This window comes from Biomphalaria glabrata, chromosome 4, assembly GCF_947242115.1.
Source record: "Biomphalaria glabrata chromosome 4, xgBioGlab47.1, whole genome shotgun sequence".
NCBI lineage: Eukaryota > Metazoa > Mollusca > Gastropoda > Planorbidae > Biomphalaria > Biomphalaria glabrata.
This window is the reverse complement of record NC_074714.1, coordinates 33,979,726-33,999,754: the sequence shown is the minus strand read 5'-3', so window position 1 is coordinate 33,999,754 and position 20,029 is coordinate 33,979,726. Positions and strand designations below refer to the sequence as shown.

The window sequence follows — 20,029 nt, the reverse complement described above, 5'->3', positions numbered from 1 at the left end:
TGTACTCAATACTTTTTAGAATAAAGGGTAAATCGTAAAAAGACATTTGAGCTGCATATTTATTATGATAAGGGGAAGGGGGTCAAGCAAGATATGCAGACATCTGGCCCTGGGTAAGTTCAAACAAATATATCAGGCAAGGGTTGACCAACATGTTTTTGAAGATTTTTTCCTAAAGCGTTAAGGATAAAAATAAATCAACTTGAAGCCACGGCACCTTAGAATGACACCGCCGTGCCTCAAATATCACATACAAGTCATGGGGTATAGGCTTAATTCATCTTGACTCTCACCGACTTTGAAGACAAGAACAATCTTTGTCCCGCCCATCGAAGGGATTTCATGACATTCTGCACACCCCTTTGGCCGCCTTAAATGGACTAGCCTGATTTATTTTTGTGTATATATATCAAATTAGTTTGGTGTGAAACTCAAGTACATTTTTGTATAACTCTCAGGTGAGTAGACATATAAGTAGACTCTAATTGATTTAAATTTAATCCTTTGACTTTATAACTCTCGCAATATGTTAGTAAAGTTTGTTTCACTTTTTTTAATACTATTGTCTTGGAGAGACCGTCACGTCAAGAGTAGAGCATGGGCGTAGCCAGGGGGGGGGTTCTTGGGGTTCAACCCCCCCCCCGAAATGAAATCCCCCCCCCCCGCAGGGGGGGGGGCGGACTTAAGTGACTGATTTTTGCTTTCATTTTGTTTATTTTAGGTGAGACTTTAATACTAAATCATCACTTACCACAGCACAGCCGAGGGGGTTTTGAATTAAAAACCCTCTACCAGGGGGTTTTGAGATTTTAAAACCCCCTATCAGGGGGTTTTAAGATACAAATCCCTCTACCAGGGGGCTTTGAGTTTAAAACCCCCTACAGGGGGTTTTGATTTTTAAACTCCCTACCAGAGGTTTTTGCAGTTAAATCCCCCTCATCTATAAAACAAAACAAAAAAAAATGCAAACAACAATCCCCAAATTCCAACAGCACAGTTAAGGAAGATTTTGATTTTAAAAGCCTTCCAAATTTACGATAAACCCCCTCTACAATATAAAAAAAAACAAAATTACACACTCAAAATTTTATGAGCGTAGCCAAAGGGGTTTTGAGTTTAACCCCCCCCCCCTCCAGTTGGGGTTTGAAGCTAAAAACTACTTCTTTAATATAAAAAAAAGCAAATTACACACTATAAAATCTATGAGCTTAGCCAAAGGGGTTTTGAGTTTAAATCCCCCTCCTCCAGATAGCTTTTTCTTTAAAGTTTAAAACCCCTCCAGATGGTTTTGAGTTTAAAATTCCCCTAAAGAGCGTTTAGAGTTGAAATCCTCTCTCTTCAATATTATTTTAAAGCAAACAACAGTCACCAAATTCTATGATCGTAGCTAAATGGGGTTTTGAATATTAAAAAAACAACAAAAAAACTCCAGAGATTTATTGGTTTAAAACCCCTCAACAGATGATTTGACGAAAAAAATTTCCTTTTCGATAAAAAATCTAAAGCGAAATACAGGCATGTAATTCCAAGAGCGTAGTCAAGAAAGGTTACAAATTTCTACCAGTGGCTTGGGCTCCATTAATAAAGTGTGAATAGTTTTCTGCCGAAATTGAAAAACACTAAATGTGGCTCAACAAAGATGGCTACGACAGATTTTAGGAGTCAGTCATAGAGATCGGGTCTAAATCAAAGAAATCATATGCCGAACTGGAAGTCGAATCCTTAGTAAGATTGTGACAGAGCTTCGCATGAGGTTTTGCGGGACATGTTCACCGACAAAATGAATTACGCAAAATAAGAGTTGCGGAAACAGCTTGCCGGAAAATGCGCCGAACGGCGCGAGAGGGTCTAAGTCAGTAAGAATAGCACATTAGGTTTGTGAAATAAAAAATTTTAATAGCAAGATAATGCACTGTAGATACCTCACAATATGCATTTTGTTGGCTTTCAATACCAGAAATAGTGCTCGGGGGCGGGGCTTCGCCCCGCGCTGGGGGAGCGCTGCTAACTCCCCCAGACCCCCTTGCTAGCAAGGGCGGGAGGTCTACAATAAACGTCTTCCGAAAGGGTCAGAATGTAATAAAGATTAATTATGTACACACAAACACACACACACACACACACACACACACACATATATATATATATATATATATATAATTTTTTTCCGCGGATGGGGTGGGTGGTAGGAATCCCCCCCAAACCCCCCCCCCCCGAAAAAAAATCCTGGCTACGCCCATGGAGTAGAGTAACAATTTATAAAAAGAGTTTGCATAACTAATTTATAGTAGTAGTTGATAGAGTCAATTTATAGAAGTAGTTTATAAAATCAATTTATAAATTAGTTTATAGAATCAATATATAGAAGTAGTCTATAGAATCAATTTATAGAAGTAGTTTATAAAATCAATTTATTGAAGTAGTTTATAGAATAAATTTATAAAAGTAGTTTATAGAATAAATTTATAGAAGTAGTTTATAGAATCAATTTTATTAATGTAGTCTATAGAATTAATTTATAGAAGTAGTCAATAGAAATAATTTTAATTATTCAATTCAATTTATTTCAATTTATAAAACCCATTGGTAGAAACAATTTATAGAATTATTTTATAGATGAATTGTTATAACATCTCTTGATGTTGCTACTCATCGCCTTGTTATTAGTGCATCGCTGTAAAGGACTATAGGATCAATACTCTGACCATGACATTGCTATCAAAAGTCTTGACATTTTGAAATATACAAATTTCAAGCATATTGAACACTTACATCAGATTTCACTTTAAATATGAACCTCTTGTTGATTACTAATTTATTTCTGTCCTCAAAGAGTGATTTAGCAAAGAAACAAGTAAACTTATACTTCAAGTTTTTAGGCCAAAAAGAAAAAGTTATATTCATCAATACAATTTGTAGCCAGTCAGTTTTAGTCGTAGGGGATTTCGATTGATTTTATTTCTCAAAGCACAGATCAATATGTCTACTCTAGACTTATACTACTTCATTTCTTGATAGTGCTCATTGTGTACATGGGGGGGGGGGGACAGGTTTCACTCTTCTCCTTTGTCTCTGGACTCAACAAATAAGTTCATGGGAGACTTGAAATATAGTTATTAGTTGCACAAAATATTTATAAGAGACATCCTTTATGTCTAGCTAACTTTCTTAACATTTTAGACTCGAAACTCTGAATCAAACAAGACTTCAATAACATAATGGCTGAACTCCAAAGACTGCTTCAGTCAAACGAGGTTTTCCGATTTGAGCCGATGAAGGTGAGTAATATTCACCTCAATTTATATAGATTTGAGTTATTTTTGTCTAGTGTTAGACACCTTATTTATATAGGTTAGTTACTTAGCGACGCACCATAGGAGACGTATATTGAACGGGACTAGTGACGTTTGGGATATGTTGGGTTAGAGACTGAAAAATGAGTTAGCGATAGAACATTCCAGGGTAACGACGTGTTTAGTGACAGAGACTTCTACTGCGGCCTTTTATCAGAATAAATCCATGTACAATTGTTCATCAGAGTTGACTACGTCTCTTCACTTGTTAAAATAGATGTTGTATAGTCCTTGTTTGGATTGTCGTTCAACTGCACGTAATACACCCGAACAATTACACCCAAACGATTGCAGAGTAATTGGTTGACTTCAAGACAGCCTGAACTAGCAACATCACAGTGGCGACCCCGACGCTCGAAGCCCGAACCTCGAAGCCGAACATCGAACCGGACCTCGAAGCAGAACGTTTACTCAGGTGAGGGTCGTACACTCGAAGTTATAAAGTTTTATCGGAGTACGGCTGAACACAGAATCATCGCAGAGTGACTTTGTTCTAGATCTACATGTTCTTGATCGTACGTTCAACGAGCCGTTAACTCAGGGTGACCTTCGTCAGGACAGTAATCATCGCAACGTCTGGTCTACTTAACCAGTATATTATCAACGCCTGATCTTCATATGCCGAATCGACCTACAACCAGAGAAACCGTTCATTCATAACGGGTGAGAGATCGCTAGTGAACCTGTTGGACATATTTTTTCTTCGTCATAGGAGCCACATCGAGTATCAAGTTTTACCTCGTCAGTTTCGAGAAGGACAGTTTGCCCGCTGTCAGAAGTATTGTGAGTACTACAAGTTTGGTAGCTAACTAAATCGCTCTGTCGTCTTACCCTTGGAGAGATTCTTGTGGAGCAGTTTGCTCATTGAACCGGTTGCTTACCACGTTTATAACGGTCACTGTGTTTAGCCTTTGGAAGGTTAGTGAAGTAATATTTATCAGTACTGAACATTGATCTATGTAGTATTCGTTGGTCTAGACGATATCTAGACGTGCTGATATTGAAGTTGTGGAAACAGCTACATCCACCTAATTTCGTTGAAAACCGTTAATTGTCTAACGGAACGTCGTCGGAGGTGACCTTGGTTTCACCTAGTCTACATTGGACAGTTTGGTCTAGCGAAGCAGAGTACAACAGAAAACTTCGTCGTACTACCAGAGTAGCAGCAGAAGCAGTGAACTATTTTAGAGAACCGTTATTCGTCAGCCCAGATCAAGTCATCGTCAAGAAAGTCGTTATTCGTCAACCCAGATCAAGTCATCGTCAAGAAAGCCGTTATTTGTCAGCCCAGACCAAGTCATCGTCAAGAAATTCGTTATTCGTCAGTCGTCCAGATCAAGTTGCCGTCAAGAGACTGTTATTTGTCAGTAGTCGTCTACACAAGTCAAGTCATCGCCAGAAGAACCGTTAACCTATTCGTCAGTAACTGTGTACACAAAGTCGTCGGAACTACACATACGGTCATCAACAGTCATCGAAGAAACTGGGACATTTTGCTGTGGCATATCAGGACATCTGTGGCATTAAGTGGGATACTGGTAGCACCGGAGAACAGAGTCAGAACTGGAAGAGAGGCAGTGGAATTTGTTGTGATCTAGCATATTCGGGAGTCCGAACAAAGGGATCTTTCTTATCAAAAGCTAAGTGCCATTTTTCTTATTAGTATATGTTTAGATTGCCCTTAGAAATAGATTTTGTCTAAATTTGGTATGTTAGCCTGAGTAAAATCAGGTGGTGCTGAAGCCTTAAACCCGTTCGGGGTAAAGACATAATTTAGATGAAAAGCTATATTATACGTTTAGGGTTGTAATTTGTTTTGTTTGTGTAAACGTCATATCCGTTGTTGCCTGGTTACTTCGTGACGTTATCATTGTGTGCCATATTGTCACATCCCAACCCATAGTGATAGTCTCATTTTAATTATTTCATTTGTTTATATTATTTTAAATTATTTATTTTTATTAATTTAATTAGATCTGTATTTTTTTTTCACTTAATGATAGAAAGTGCGGGTAGGATTCTTTTACTGTGAATCAGACTAAAATAATTTTAATTTGAGCGGTTAAAATCAAATATGATTTTGCCATGAGAATAATGCCGAAACTGGCTATGTAGTCAAACACTATCGTCTGGCTAAATTTAGATCTACAAATTGTACATCTCTTTGATACATTTGATTATCTAGACTCGAATTTGGAATATTATCATTAATTGAAAAGATGAATGAAGGTAGTACATTCTAGATATATATATCGTGTTGAAGATCTATTTGACATTGTATACACATATTTGTTTCGTATGGTTAAATAGAACCATAATCTACTCTAGATCTAGACTCTAGACAGTCTTTGAATTTACTCTAGACACTTCAATCACATCGGATTTTAAAATTGATCATAGTTATTCATACTAGATCTAAAAGTCATAGTGCTCTTGATAACTAGATCTAAATGGTAATATTATACATACTATAATATACTAGATTTAAATTTGTATGATACTAGATCTAATATACAGATCTGAATATAACTCAGACTAGACTTACTCATTTACTAAATCTATAGATAGAGACATAACACTTAAAACTTATATAAAAGTTTGTAAAAACCTAAATATAAAATAAATTTAAAGTATAGCCATAACCAATATAGGCTAAGTAAAATATATATAAAATATAAAATACAATGGCTACATCATCATATGTGGACCTTAAGGAGGTTAAGGAAACAGCTATGCAGGATGGAAAGGCCATGGAGTTAAAAGGAAAGGACTTAGCAGCTTATGTACAGCAAGTTGTAAAGGAAGAAACGGAACGTCAAAGACAAGAGATAGAGAGACAGAAAGAAGAAAAAAGACAAGAGATAGAGAGGCAAGAAAGGATCAGAAAGGAAGAATATGAGAAGCAAAAAGAGGACCAAGATAGGCAAGACAAAGAGAGAGAAAAAATTAGAGAACATGAAGCTAAAATGGAAAAGATGAGATTGGATGCAGCACAAGCCAGAGCCCAAACTGAACTAGGAAATAACACAAATAACTCAAATAATTATACCACTCAAAGAGACAACCCTAATTCCCAGACATGGTTAAAGAGGAAGATACAAAGTTTTGATGAACAGAAGGATGACATTGGTGATTTTTTGAAAAGATATGAGGCAAAAATGTCTACATTTAATATGCCTGAAGAAGAATGGTCTGAAATACTGATAGACTTTGTTCATGGTCAAGCTCTAACAATATGTCAAAATCATGACCATCATATTGATGATAGCTATCAAGTCTTAAAGAGAGAGTTATTGAATGCATACGGTCATAATGCTACAACTTTTAGAAAGAAATACTTTGACAATATACCATCATTAGGAATAGAACCCCAAACTACTATTAATATGGAAAAGGATTTTTTCAATAAGTGGGTAAAATTAGAAAAAGTGACAAACTCTTATGAGGGATTAAAAAATTTTATTCTAGTGGACAACTTTGTAAATAAATGTGATCCTCAATTACAATCTTTTATTAGAGAAAGAAATCCAAAAACTATAGATGAAATAACAGAGATAATGAGGGTATACAAAAATGCCTATCCAAACAAACCATTTTCTGATAGGGATAAGAGCAAAGTAGATTTAATAGGATACACCAAAGAAAATGTTGATAGAAGTAGAAATAGAAACAGATCAAATAGTGGAAATAGGAAATATAGTGAAATAACCTGTTTTAAATGTCAAGGAAAAGGTCATATAGCAGCTAACTGTAGAAGAGGGAATAGTAGGCCTGGAAGTAGAAATAGATACAATGAACAAAATAACAGTAGATATAGGAGTAGAGATAGGAATGACAGGGGAAATTATAGAAATAGGAGTTACAGTAGGGAATACAAAAATAAAGGTACAGATAGGGTATATTTCATGGAAGGAAATAGGAACAATTTTGCAGTGTACCCAGGATTTGTAGATAGAATTCCGGTGGAATTAATCAGGGATTCAGGTTGTAACACCTTGGCAGTAAAAACTAAATTTGTCAAACCTCATTGGTATAAAGGGTTTACTAGGAAAGTAGAACTAGCAGATGGCACTGTAAGGGAATTTAAAGCTATAAGGGTATACATTGAAACTCCATTTTTCACTGGTTATTGTGATGGCATTGCAATACCAGAAATGAGATATGATATGTTAGTAGGAAACATAAACGGAGTTAAAGAATGTTCTAGAAAAGAATTAGAAGACTGGCAAAACAAATACAAAAACATAAGACAAAATTATGAAAACATAGAAACACAAAATATAACAAGTATGATAATAACAAGATAGGGTATACATTGAAACTCCATTTTTCACTGGTTATTGTGATGGCATTGCAATACCAGAAATGAGATATGATATGTTAGTAGGAAACATAAACGGAGTTAAAGAATGTTCTAGAAAAGAATTAGAAGACTGGCAAAACAAATACAAAAACATAAGACAAAATTATGAAAACATAGAAACACAAAATATAACAAGTATGATAATAACAAGATCAATGGATAAACAAGATAAGAAACAGGAAAATACAATAAATGTAATAAGTAATGATGAAGAAAAAGAAACCAGTAATGTAATACAAATAGAAAATACAGATATTAAGGAAAGAGAGATAGAAAATGAAACACAAAATAGTCTTGAAACACAAATATTTCAAAGTGAAAAAGAAACAATACCCACATTTGCATTAGAACAAATGAATGACAATATTATTGGGAAAATTTATTCAAGAATATCAGATAAAAACAATAATAATCCAATGGAGAAATTTTGTATAGAGAATAAAATATTATTTAGACAAACAAGTAATGATAACAAGAAAATAAAACAACTTGTCTTACCACAGAAATATTGGAAAGATGTTTTAATCATGACACATGATAATAATTTAGCAGCACATAGGGGAGTAAAGAAATGTTATAGGAATTTGTCAAAACAAGTATTTTGGCCCAAAATGAAAGCAACAATCAATAAATACATAAACTCATGTGACATATGTCAAAAGAGATCTAACAAAAGCCTAGTGAATAAAGCACCTATTCAAGAAATGGATGAACCTACAGAACCATTTCAGAAAGTATCTATTGATTTAATAGGTCCTTTAATTCAAACTGAAAATAATAACAAATACATTCTAACAGTAATAGACATGTTTAGTAGATATCCAGAGGCAATCCCATTATCAAATACAAGTGCAGAGAATATCATTAATGCCATAACTCAAAAAGTAATTACAAGACATGGTATACCTAAAATTATATTGAGTGATCAGGGATCTCAGTTTAAATCAGAACAATTTAAGAAATGGACTAAACAATACAATATACAACACATATATTCTTCGGTTTACCACCCGGAGAGTAACGGTTTATGTGAACGATATGGTGGTTCATTAAAAAGATCACTAACAAAAATAATTCAGAATAATCAGAACAAGTGGGATCATTACATTAACTATGTACTATTTGCTCATAGAAACAACATCCATGAAGCAACACAATTTTCACCATATGAAGTAATACATGGAAGAAAACCTAGAGATGAATTAGATGTTTTTAAAGAAAATCTAATAGACAATGAGAATAAATTAAATAATGACAGTGAAACAACAATCACAACAGAACTGAAAGAAATATGGACTCAAGCATATAACAACAATAAGAAGTACAAACAAAGTGCTCATGAGAATCTAAATAAGAAAAGACAATTGAAAACACTAGAAGTAGGAAACAATGTATTAATATTGATAAATGACCTGAAAAATAAAATTGGTAAACAATGGAAAGGTCCATTTAAAGTGATAAAACAAATTAATGATGTGAATTATCAAATTGAAATAAATGGGAAAATTAAAACATATCACATAAATAATTTGAAACTGTATCATGATAGAGAAGATGAGTTAATACAAAACATTCAGGAGGAAATAGAAAATACATTTTCAGAAAGAGAAGAATGCTTGATGATAATAACAAATGAAAATCACAATGAAAATGATATTAAGGAAATACCTGTAATAGAAACAAAAGAGAATCAAACTTGGCAAAAGATTAATCTTAATAATTTAACTAAGGAAAAGTCAAAAGATATTACTAAAATAATACAGGAATACAAAGAAATTTTTTCCAGTATACCAGGAAAAACTAATATTATTAAACATGACATTAAAGTAACAGACACAAAACCTATCAAGCTTAAGCCATATAGAATACCGCTACATTTACAAGACAAAGTAAAGAAAGAAATAGACAATTTACTAGAATCAGGTATAATTGAACCATCAACATCTCCTTATGCTTCACCAATTGTGATAGCCAAAAAGAAGAATGGAGATATACGGTTATGTATTGATTATAGGAAACTTAACAACATCACAGAATTTGACCCATATCCAATGCCAAATATAGAGGATATTTTACATAAATTAAATGGAGCAAAATTTTTTACTAAATTAGATTTAACTAAAGGTTATTGGCAAATACCTTTAACAGAAAATGCAAAACCTTACACAGCATTTGTAACACCATATGGTATTTTTCAATGGAATTATATGAGTTTTGGATTAGTAAATGCACCTGCCACATTTAATAGAATGATGAACATGATAATTGGAAACAAAGAAAATGTTATTTGCTATTTGGATGACATATGTATTTTTAATAATAGTTGGGAGGAACATTTGGTAGATGTAAAAGAAGTATTCAAAATAATAAAAGAAAGTGGACTTACAATTCAAGCAGAAAAAGTAGAAATAGGATTGGAGGAAATAATTTTCTTAGGACATAAAATAAATAACAACATGATTAGCCCTATTGAAGATAACATAAAGAAAGTACTTAATATTGAAATACCTACAACAAAAAGACAAATTAAAAGCATATTAGGAATAGTAAATTATTACAGAAAGTTTATAAAGAACTTAGCAGAAATAGTGAATCCATTAAATGACTTACTTAAAAAAGGAAAACCTCAAAAAGTAGTTTGTAATGAGGAATGTGTGAAAGCTATTGACAGAATTAAAGATGTTTTTAGTCATGAATTAATATTAAGACTACCTGATAAAGACAAAATATTTTATGTCACAACTGATGCATCTGGTAATGCTATTGGTGGTTGTTTAATGCAGAACTATGATAACTTACATCCTATATTATATGTAAGTAGAAAATTGTCAGAGGCAGAGAAAAAATATAGTGTCATTGAAAGAGAAGCCTTAGCTGTAATATGGGTAATTACTAAGCTAGAGAGCTATTTAATAGGAAGGAAATTCATTTTATTAACTGATCATAAACCTATTCAGTATATACAGCAAAAGAGCATGAAAAACAGTCGTGTTTATAGATGGTTCTTAGCACTACAGGAATATAAATTTGAAGTGAAAGCTATTAGTGGATCTGTGAATATTGTAGCTGATCTATTGTCTAGAATGACATTGAAGTGAAATAATTTTGTAAATAAACTATGATTATATTGAGTATGTAATATATATTAATAGATTGACACCATTTATATGTTATGAAAAAGGGAGATAAGTAAATTTGATGTTAAGCATTTAAAAGTAAGTATGGATATTTTTTTTTGTGTGAATCATTTCATATATCATTGATGAAAGTTAGTTCTATGGAAAATGGTGAGTATAAAAGAAAAATGGACAAAAGCGTATAAAAGGGTGGTAAGGAAAAATTTATTGAATGTGTAAATAAAGTCTGTAATTGTTTTTTGAAATATTGTATTTTATCAGATTACTGCCAGTGAAGAACACTTGTGACGTGTGACGTGCCCATAAGATGCCACATTTTCCTACATGATGAACTATGTACTAATGAAGATGATTCTGGAGTGTTATGAACATTGACATTGAATATGAGGAACTGTCAAGTTAGGATGAAGATGTCAAGATGAAGATGTCAAGATTTTATGTTTGTTTGTCTTCCCCTTAAATTGAAAATGCCCTTGTAAGACTTGACAGTAGTGGAAAAATATTGACATATTTTTTTTCAAGGGGGGGAGGAATCTGTTAGACACCTTATTTATATAGGTTAGTTACTTAGCGACGCACCATAGGAGACGTATATTGAACGGGACTAGTGACGTTTGGGATATGTTGGGTTAGAGACTGAAAAATGAGTTAGCGATAGAACATTCCAGGGTAACGACGTGTTTAGTGACAGAGACTTCTACTGCGCCTTTTATCAGAATAAATCCATGTACAATTGTTCATCAGAGTTGACTACGTCTCTTCACTTGTTAAAATAGATGTTGTATAGTCCTTGTTTGGATTGTCGTTCAACTGCACGTAATACACCCGAACAATTACACCCAAACGATTGCAGAGTAATTGGTTGACTTCAAGACAGCCTGAACTAGCAACATCACACTAGGCATTATAAAAAAAAACTATACGTTTATTTAAAATAAACCATACATATATTGTGCAACTTCTTCATCTGAATCACTTTGATTAATCCACAACTAACATTACATGGCTACATTGTTTATTTTTCGACTCAATACTTTCCACAAAATCAGTCTATTGTTTTACATCTTAAACCAGACTTTTCTGAGTGGTCTTCAGCAGACGTCCATAGCCACAAGCCCCAGCAACCTGAACGAGACCACAGGTACGTGTTTGATTCAAACTTCAAACCTGACAAAGTTTTCTGATGATAACTTTCTAAGGTTTAAACTATTCTTTGAATCCAATAAACCATCTGGAATTGAGGTGTTCAGCCTGCAATATAGTAATATCTCTTTACATGCAGGTAGCATTCTAAAGGCTTATTTTAAAAAGTCTTGTCTCTCTGCTTGCAGGTAGTATTCTAAAAAAAGAGACCTAATTATTGTATGTCATTGCAGGTCTTCTCCCTCAGAACGCTAATGTCAACTTGCCAAGGATGTCACCTAGCTACAATGTCAATCTGAACACCACCAACCTCAACACCAGCTCCACCATCACCATCGACAACCAAGGGCACGCCAACATCAACACCAATGTCACAGCTTCGGTGTCGAATGTTCCAAACCCACTCGAGGTAAACTTTGAGTTTTTGGAGAGACGAGTTCTAGCACTAAACAATCCAATCCAAGCTCATAAAATGTGGGTTTATATATTTAGTGTGTGTGCTAGCAATTAAAAACTAAAGAATTCAACTATTTTATTATTAGACTTCCGTTCCACTCAATCAAACACTTTACTTTCATAAATTAGTTAGTTTTAACATTAGGATACAAGAGAGAGAGAGAGAGAGAAACAGAGAAAGAGGCAAAAGAACAGAGACGGGGAGCAAGACAAAGAAATAGAGAGAGGAGAGATAGAGAGAAAAATAATTTTAAAACAGCGAAGATTATCAATTAAGGCAATTAGTATCAGCAGATAGAGTAGCTTGCTTAGTTTGTGATTGAAATAGATCGAATCCTCCACAAATCTTAGATTTGCCTAACACTGACTATTTGTCTGTTTGTTTCACAGTCTAACACCACTCAAGATGCTAACGCGAATGTTTCAGAAGTCCCGAGACTATTATTTGGGGTACGTTCATTTTCTTTATCTGTAGTACTTTGTCTACAGTCTCTTCCCCCCCTTCCCCCAGAAAATGACTGCTATCTGCTAACGTTAGTTTTCAAACAAAATTAAATTTAAAATGTGAAGATTTTTGTTTCGTTCTGTCCTCTCTGCAGATCCGTGAGGAGACGAGTGAGTCTGAGAAAGTGTTACTGAAACAAATCACTGACACGATTGTAGGCGCCCACCTGGACACCACCATCAACACCCACGCCAATGTCTTGGACGCCAATACAAGAATTAAAGAATCGAATAAACAGGTAAGGGTCTAATGAACGAGCTAATATGTGAACCAATTCAATGTATAGCCCTAGTGGTAAGTAGCTACAGTAATATGATCATTGTAGACTATTGATGTAACAGTACATCAATATAACGTGTTCCTTCACCTTCAGTTTAGAACTAGGACAGTCCGTCGGGTCACCACAAGCGATCGGTTGACTTTTTTTTTTCATTTACCTTTGTTTTTATTTTGTCATATTTTGAGTCGGGCGTCAAGTTTCATTATCTTTACCAACATACTTAACCGAGATATTGACATACTTATCACTAATATTGACTTACTTATTGCTAATGTTGACCTACTTATCAACAATATTGACCTACTTATCACTAGCATTGACCTTATTAGTGATAATTTTGACCTATTTATAACTAATATAGACTACTTAAGCCTAATAGGAATATTAACCTACGTATTACTAATATTGACCCAATATTAGCTTTGACCTATTTATCACAAATATTGACCTACTTATGACTAATATTGACTAATGAGTCTTCTATCAAATTGGATTGACATGACATGATAGAAAAATGGACATTTTCGTTCCTCCCCAGAGCGACAGCAACAACCCAAGTCTGGTCTGGAAACAGTTCGCAGCCTCTATGGTCCCAGAACTGACCAAGGTCATCAACTTCTGCAAGATGCTGCCAGGATTCTCCGAGGTCAATCCCGAGGATCAGGTCCAGCTCATCAAGCAGGGCAGCTTTGAGGTTATGGTGACACGCATCTCCCTTCTGATTGATGAGGTCAGCCAGGAAATGTTGGACCCGCAGCTCAAGATGAAATGCAAAAGGTGAGATTTTAAGGCTGATGGAAGCATCTCATCCTATCACATGACGTTCGTCCCGGTCACTGTCGATTTGTAAAAGTAGAAACTCATTTGTCTTCTTTTCCTGGTATCTGATACCCAGCATTTTTCTGTAGGGTTTTCTCTCAAAGGCTTGGATTCTTCTTTCAGCCTCTGCGTTAAGTATCCAACTTTTGTAGCTGTATGAGATGGATGCTACGACTATTAAGAATACAGTTTTAGTTGTACTTAGAAGCTGATGTTACTTTTGCATAGTTTGTTCGTGGCAGCGGATGCCAAGCATAAATGGGTTTCTATCTCTTTTATTGATCCTACATCTCTTGTTATGTTCAGTTTGACGCTAGGTAAATAAATGCGTCAACTTCTTCTAATGTTTGGCCATTCAACTGAATGCAACTTCTCGTACTATCTCCACTGCAAATTAGTATTTTACTTTTTTATAAACTGCCAGCTGCTCTAGCTGCAGCATCAAGTTCTGAAGTAAGAAGTAAGCATTTTCTCCAATGAAGTCTATATCATCTGTAAACCTGAGATTGGAAAAAAAACACCCATTTATTGTCAAGCTAGGAGTAAATCCTTCTGGAGTTTCCATCATAATATGCTCCAGAAATAAGAGCTAGTGAGAGAGAATGCATCCTTGCCGCACTCCTATGCATGTCCAAAACATCTCTTCAATTTGGTTGTTTAGAAGTACTGAGATACTTGCATTTTGGCATAGGCCTAAAGGGCTTGATAAAGGGCTTTGATAACATCGACAATTCTTGTATCTATGTTGAAGTGCCACATCACTTGCCACATCACTTGCCACATCACTTGCCACATCACTTGCCACATTACTTGCCACATCACTTGCCACATGCCAACATGCCAAACAGTAGAGACATTTTTTCTTTAATTCACGACATAGTGAAAGAGACTAAAAGATATGTTTCGCCACCCAAGTTAAATGTGTTGTTGAACTCTGTTAACCAAAGTACACAAAATGTTGAAGTCAATAACAATCTTAACAATCTGGTATTGTGTCTTTATTTCAGAGAGGTTGTCCGCCAGATGCCTATGGGGCCACTCATAGATCAAATGTTTCAAATTGCTGAGCAGTTGAACCCACTCCGATTGACCGATGGAGAGTATGGTCTGTTCACAGCAGCTTTATTCATTTCACCAGGTATGTGCAGCAACAATTAATACACTATCACTTAAGGACTGGTGTCAGATAAAAGAAACATTAGGATGTTGAAAAACAAACTACGCACTATACATTGAGAAAAACAAACAGATCTTTAATCGTTTCTGGGTTGTGAGTGAAACCAAGTTTGGCTACCAAAAAAATTAACTTGAAGGTTGTGTTTTAATAAGCATCCATTTCTCCACAGACAGAACAGGTTTACAGAATGCTTCGCTGATCAAAACCATTCAACAATTATACATGAGAGCTCTGTACCAACTCTTAAAGCAAACACATAATGGTGAGTCATGAGGAATTTCTTTTAACCTGCATTCACACAGGTTAAACTCTGGCAGAATTGTCTAGTCAGGAAACCCAGTCCCCACATTCTAGAAGGCATTTAAACATTACATTATAGGCCTAACAAAGAAGTAGGCCCTTAATAAAGCAGAATCATGAGCAGAATAGAGCAAACAATTTAGAAACGGAAAAAAAAATTTTAAAAACGAAACAAACAATTTTATAAACGAGATAAAAACTGTCTAGCGAAGCTGCAAATGTTTAGAACCAACGACATTCGCATAATTAGAAACTAATAAATTAGCGAACCAGCCAAACTACAAACTATCCAACATAGCTTGAATGTATAGAACTAGTGAGATCTATAACATCTTTATGAATCGGTAAGAAAAATGGCCCGTTTTTTTTTTACTTCACTCCACATGACGTTACAAATTGGTTTGTAATTAGTTAATGAAGTGTTCTCTCTGAAATTTTAATGAAATGTGACGCAGCACGAGTTTTACAGTGCCATATTTCAGCTCCATTGGATCATGGGAAATGTTTTAAACTTCTACTTGTTCATTATTGACCTTTTGCTTCGTCTGAGTTTGACCAATGTAAGCTAGTACAACTCATACACAAGCACATGTGATAGTCACCCACTATACAAAACAAAACATAGAAAAAAGTAGATCTAGTAATATTCGACCGATGTCTAGTGATGATTGAAATAACTTTATTTATCATTGCGAAAATGACAACTTAATAAAATTGTTAATTGTATACATGAAGTTGATAAATTGTTTCGAAAATAGTTCTTATTTACTATTATTTCATGTTTTTAAAATGTATTTTTCTTGTATTCTCCCCAGACCCAGACAAAACGTTCAGAAATCTTCTGAGTCTCCTGCCACTCCTGAACCAGATCAACCAGAGCCACATCAAATTCTTGAACAACATCAAAGACAAATCTCCGGAGATGTTCTCAGCCCACTTCCCACAGCTCCACCAAGAAGTCTTCGTCAGCTAAACACATTCACCATCTGAATACTTTACAGTAAACACACACACACCAATTGAACACTAAATATTTAAAACATTCCCCAACATAACACTTCATAGTAAGTACATTCGTTAACTGAACACTTTACAGTAAAAATATTCATCTACTGAACACTTTACAGTAAACACATTTCCCCCCAACTGAGCACTTTATAGGAAATATATTCATCAGCTGAACACAGTAAATACATTCACCTTTAAACGCCCATTCATCAAATGAACACGTTTTAGTGAACGCATTCATCAAGTGATCACTTTATAATAAACATTTATTAATTAAACATTATATAGGCAACACATTCATCAACAGTACAGTTTAATCTGCAGTTAAAAACTTTAATTAAATACTTACAATCGACTGGTATTTATTGTGCTTGATTATAATTACAACGAGATAGAAGGAGATGTACTTATCTACAACACATTAACCCAATCTACAGGCCCAACCTACAACCTAATCTACAGGCCCAACTTATAACCGAATCTATAAACCCAACCTACAACACAATCTACAGGCCCAACCTACAACCCAATCTACAGGCCCAACCTACAACCCAATCTATAAGCCCAACCTACAACCCAATCTACAGGACCAACCTACAACCCAATCTATAAGCCCAACCTACAACCCAATCTACAGGCCCAACCTACAACCCAATCTATAAACTCAATCTAGAACCCAATCTACAGGCCCAACCTACAACCCAATCTATAAACTCAATCTAGAACCCAATCTACAGGCCCAACCTACAATCCAATCTACAGGCCCAACCTACAACCCAATCTATAAACTCAATCTAGAACCCAATCTACAAGCCCAACCTACAACCCAATCTATAAACTCAATCTAGAACCCAATCTACAGGACCAACCTATAACCTTATCTATAAACTCAATCTAGAACTCAATCTACAGGCCCAACCTATAACGCAATCTATAAACCCAACCTACAACCCAATCTACAGGCCAAACCTATAACCCAATCTTTAAGCCCAAACTAGAACCGAATCTACAGGCCCAACCTACAGCACTATTCCCAACATCAAATTCATTGTCATTCCCCATAACTAAATCTGTCTGGTTACTATATCCCTCGCCTCCCGTCCAAACCATCACAATCATTATTTATTTTTATATTTAATAAAACTGTGTCATGTTTGTATAGTGCCAATAGTGTTATCTCTTTGTATGCAGGACCAAGTGCCAATATTCTGATATAAGATACTTACACTTTGCTGTGTCTATTCTCATATAAGATACGTACACTTTGCTGTGTCTATTCTGATAGTCGTTCTTATTTCAGCTTGAGATATCTAAACAAACGAGTTGCAAGTTATTTACACCTGTGTCTAGACCGACAGAGTTAATTGAAAATAGAAAATGACTTAATAGCGTAGTCTAACATGGAGATGTCACAAATATTTGGGTACATACCTAACTTTAAGTGTAATATAGAAATACTAGTCGACCGGCGGCGTAGCATACGCCTCTATTTTGAAGGGCCGGCATTAGGCCACTGCTATCTATGCGTCCACAGTGTGCCCCGCACTTTTATAGGACCCGCGCTAATTTTAGGTGTATAAATTATTAAATTAAACCATTGTATAACTTATAACAGATTTCCCAGGGCCTTCTGATTTACCAGGAGCTCCTGAAAATCTCCTGAAATTGCGAAATATACGAAAAAGTCCTGAAAATATCCGGAAATTATTAAAATCTTTTGAAAACTCATACAAATCTCCTGAAATATATAGACAAAAATTGTCATTTTGGGGTGTCATTCAATATGAAAAACGCGAATTCTTGGTGCGATTAAAAAAAAACCGGCATTATGCAATACCCTTAATTGTGAAATCTAGTGAAAGAAGCTTAGATTAATGAAGAATTACTTGAGGTCAACAATTCTCAAAGATAGATTGAAACATTTGGTAATTCTTGCTATTGAGCGTGATCTATGTAGGAAACAGAATTCTTATGATATACTGTCTGACTTTTTTTACACGCAAGGCTCGTGTAGTAATTCTGTGCGTTGTAAAGACTGAATAAAATGCAAAGACGAATATATTTTCTAATACAAACTCTTAATTTTCACATATTATCCGTATCCCTACCCAAGCTGGGCACCGCAAAAACCGTTTCACATTGGGCCTCACAAGTTCGGCCCTGCTATTTAGTGACGGGTTAATACAGAGTAGATTACTTGTTCTCTTTCCATGACTTCTTGGTCACAATGGTTAAGTCCGGCCCTGCTATTTAGTGAAGGGTAAATACTACTTGTTCTCCCCCCACCCCTCCACCTTTTTTTGTGCCTCTAAAATTACGTGGGGTAACTATAGTCCGTCCGACTTGCAGTAGTAAAATAGTGATCTTTCCATTACTTGATGTGCAAACTCTTGAGCCATGAAGAAAATTATATATATAAATGATGTTATGTGAATTTGCATTTGCAAATTTTTTATATCGGTAATGTGTATATCTGATTCTAACATTGAATTCAGTATTTCTTGTATAGATCCTTATACTATTTCAAGATCATTATTATGACATTTTTACTGTATAGAAAAAAAAAGAAACAAAAATGAAATAACAAAAAGTTGTAGGAATAAAAATGTATTGATTTTTTTGTGTCCAGTTTCTTGTTCAGTCCAATGTTGTGTTTTAAAGACATAGTTTGTTTCTGTTAGTCATTTTCAAATATTTCTTTTATTTTTTCTTAACATTTTTGTTATGCTTCGTTCTGTACTGTGACCCTCACCGCGTCATGAAAACAAAAAAAATAATTGAAAATATTTCTATTATCTGATAAGTCTTCCAAAAATAGATCCATTATTTAATAGTACACTAAAAGTTCCATTATAAAATAATACAATAAATAGTTCGATTATCAAATACTACAATAGTTCGATTTCCCACATCGAATAAAAAGACAAATTTAAAAAGCATCCTATATCACTCGAACACGGCTACGAACTTTTTCATGAAATGTGCCTTTCCAAAACCCCCCAAAATCTTAAGGGCAATTGGCCCCCATTAAACCACAGTTACACCAGGTCTTTATGAAGTGGTGGCTCCTCTCCATTAAGGATAGAACAACTTTAAAAACTCGTTGTCCCACTTTCAATCAAGGTGTTTCAAGTCACTGCAGTCACCGAGAAGTACATAGAAGCCAGCTTCATAAAGCGCTGGTCGTGTGTTTATGCGAGACCAACGATCATAGATGGCCTCAACACTGACCTGCAACGTCACAACCTGTAGGCAGTTTCGACCACTAGCTCGTTGCCACGTCGTGTACACTTGTTTGTGACGTTGCAGGTCAGTGATGAGGCCTACGGTAACGCTTGGTATCGGTTGGTGTCTACGTTACATACATGAATGTTGTTCGTGTTGCCATCCATATTGTTGTTATAATAGTAACGCTGAGGTGGGCGATGGTCGTATTAAATGTCCATTTGTTTGGACAAATACAATTATCTTATCATCTTCTCTTAATA

At 35.0% G+C, this 20,029-nt stretch overlaps 2 protein-coding genes across 2 annotated transcripts; both read left to right on the top strand.

Moving 5' to 3' along the window:
• The first annotated feature begins 383 nt into the window (after positions 1-383).
• LOC106066371 (uncharacterized) lies at positions 384-13,018 on the top strand. The gene is made up of 5 exons (XM_013225364.2): positions 384-458; positions 3,181-3,278; positions 11,928-11,994; positions 12,230-12,405; positions 12,843-13,018. Exons 2-5 carry the CDS (start codon positions 3,219-3,221, stop codon positions 13,005-13,007), a joined length of 468 nt encoding a protein of 155 aa, XP_013080818.2. The 5' UTR covers positions 384-458; positions 3,181-3,218; the 3' UTR covers positions 13,008-13,018.
• Positions 13,019-13,055: 37 nt separating this feature from the next.
• On the top strand, positions 13,056-19,134 carry LOC106076905 (nuclear receptor subfamily 1 group D member 2-like). Its single transcript, XM_056025783.1, has 5 exons — positions 13,056-13,195; positions 13,776-14,014; positions 15,064-15,194; positions 15,403-15,495; positions 16,349-19,134. Exons 2-5 carry the CDS (start codon positions 13,824-13,826, stop codon positions 16,504-16,506), a joined length of 573 nt encoding a protein of 190 aa, XP_055881758.1. The 5' UTR covers positions 13,056-13,195; positions 13,776-13,823; the 3' UTR covers positions 16,507-19,134.
• Positions 19,135-20,029: the final 895 nt, after the last annotated feature.

What these genes read in the sequence shown, in the direction of transcription:
- LOC106066371 (XM_013225364.2), top strand. Translation starts at nt 3,219, where the DNA reads ATGGCTGAACTCCAAAGACTGCTTCAGTCAAACGAGGTTTTCCGATTT. An exon ending in TCCGATTTGAGCCGATGAAG is followed by an intron (nt 3,279 to 11,927) that starts GTGAGTAATATT and finishes ATCTTAAACCAG; the next exon opens with ACTTTTCTGAGTGGTCTTCA. An exon ending in ATGTTCCAAACCCACTCGAG is followed by an intron (nt 12,406 to 12,842) that starts GTAAACTTTGAG and finishes TTTGTTTCACAG; the next exon opens with TCTAACACCACTCAAGATGC.
- LOC106076905 (XM_056025783.1), top strand. Translation starts at nt 13,824, where the DNA reads ATGGTCCCAGAACTGACCAAGGTCATCAACTTCTGCAAGATGCTGCCA. An exon ending in CTCAAGATGAAATGCAAAAG is followed by an intron (nt 14,015 to 15,063) that starts GTGAGATTTTAA and finishes TCTTTATTTCAG; the next exon opens with AGAGGTTGTCCGCCAGATGC. An exon ending in AGCTTTATTCATTTCACCAG is followed by an intron (nt 15,195 to 15,402) that starts GTATGTGCAGCA and finishes ATTTCTCCACAG; the next exon opens with ACAGAACAGGTTTACAGAAT.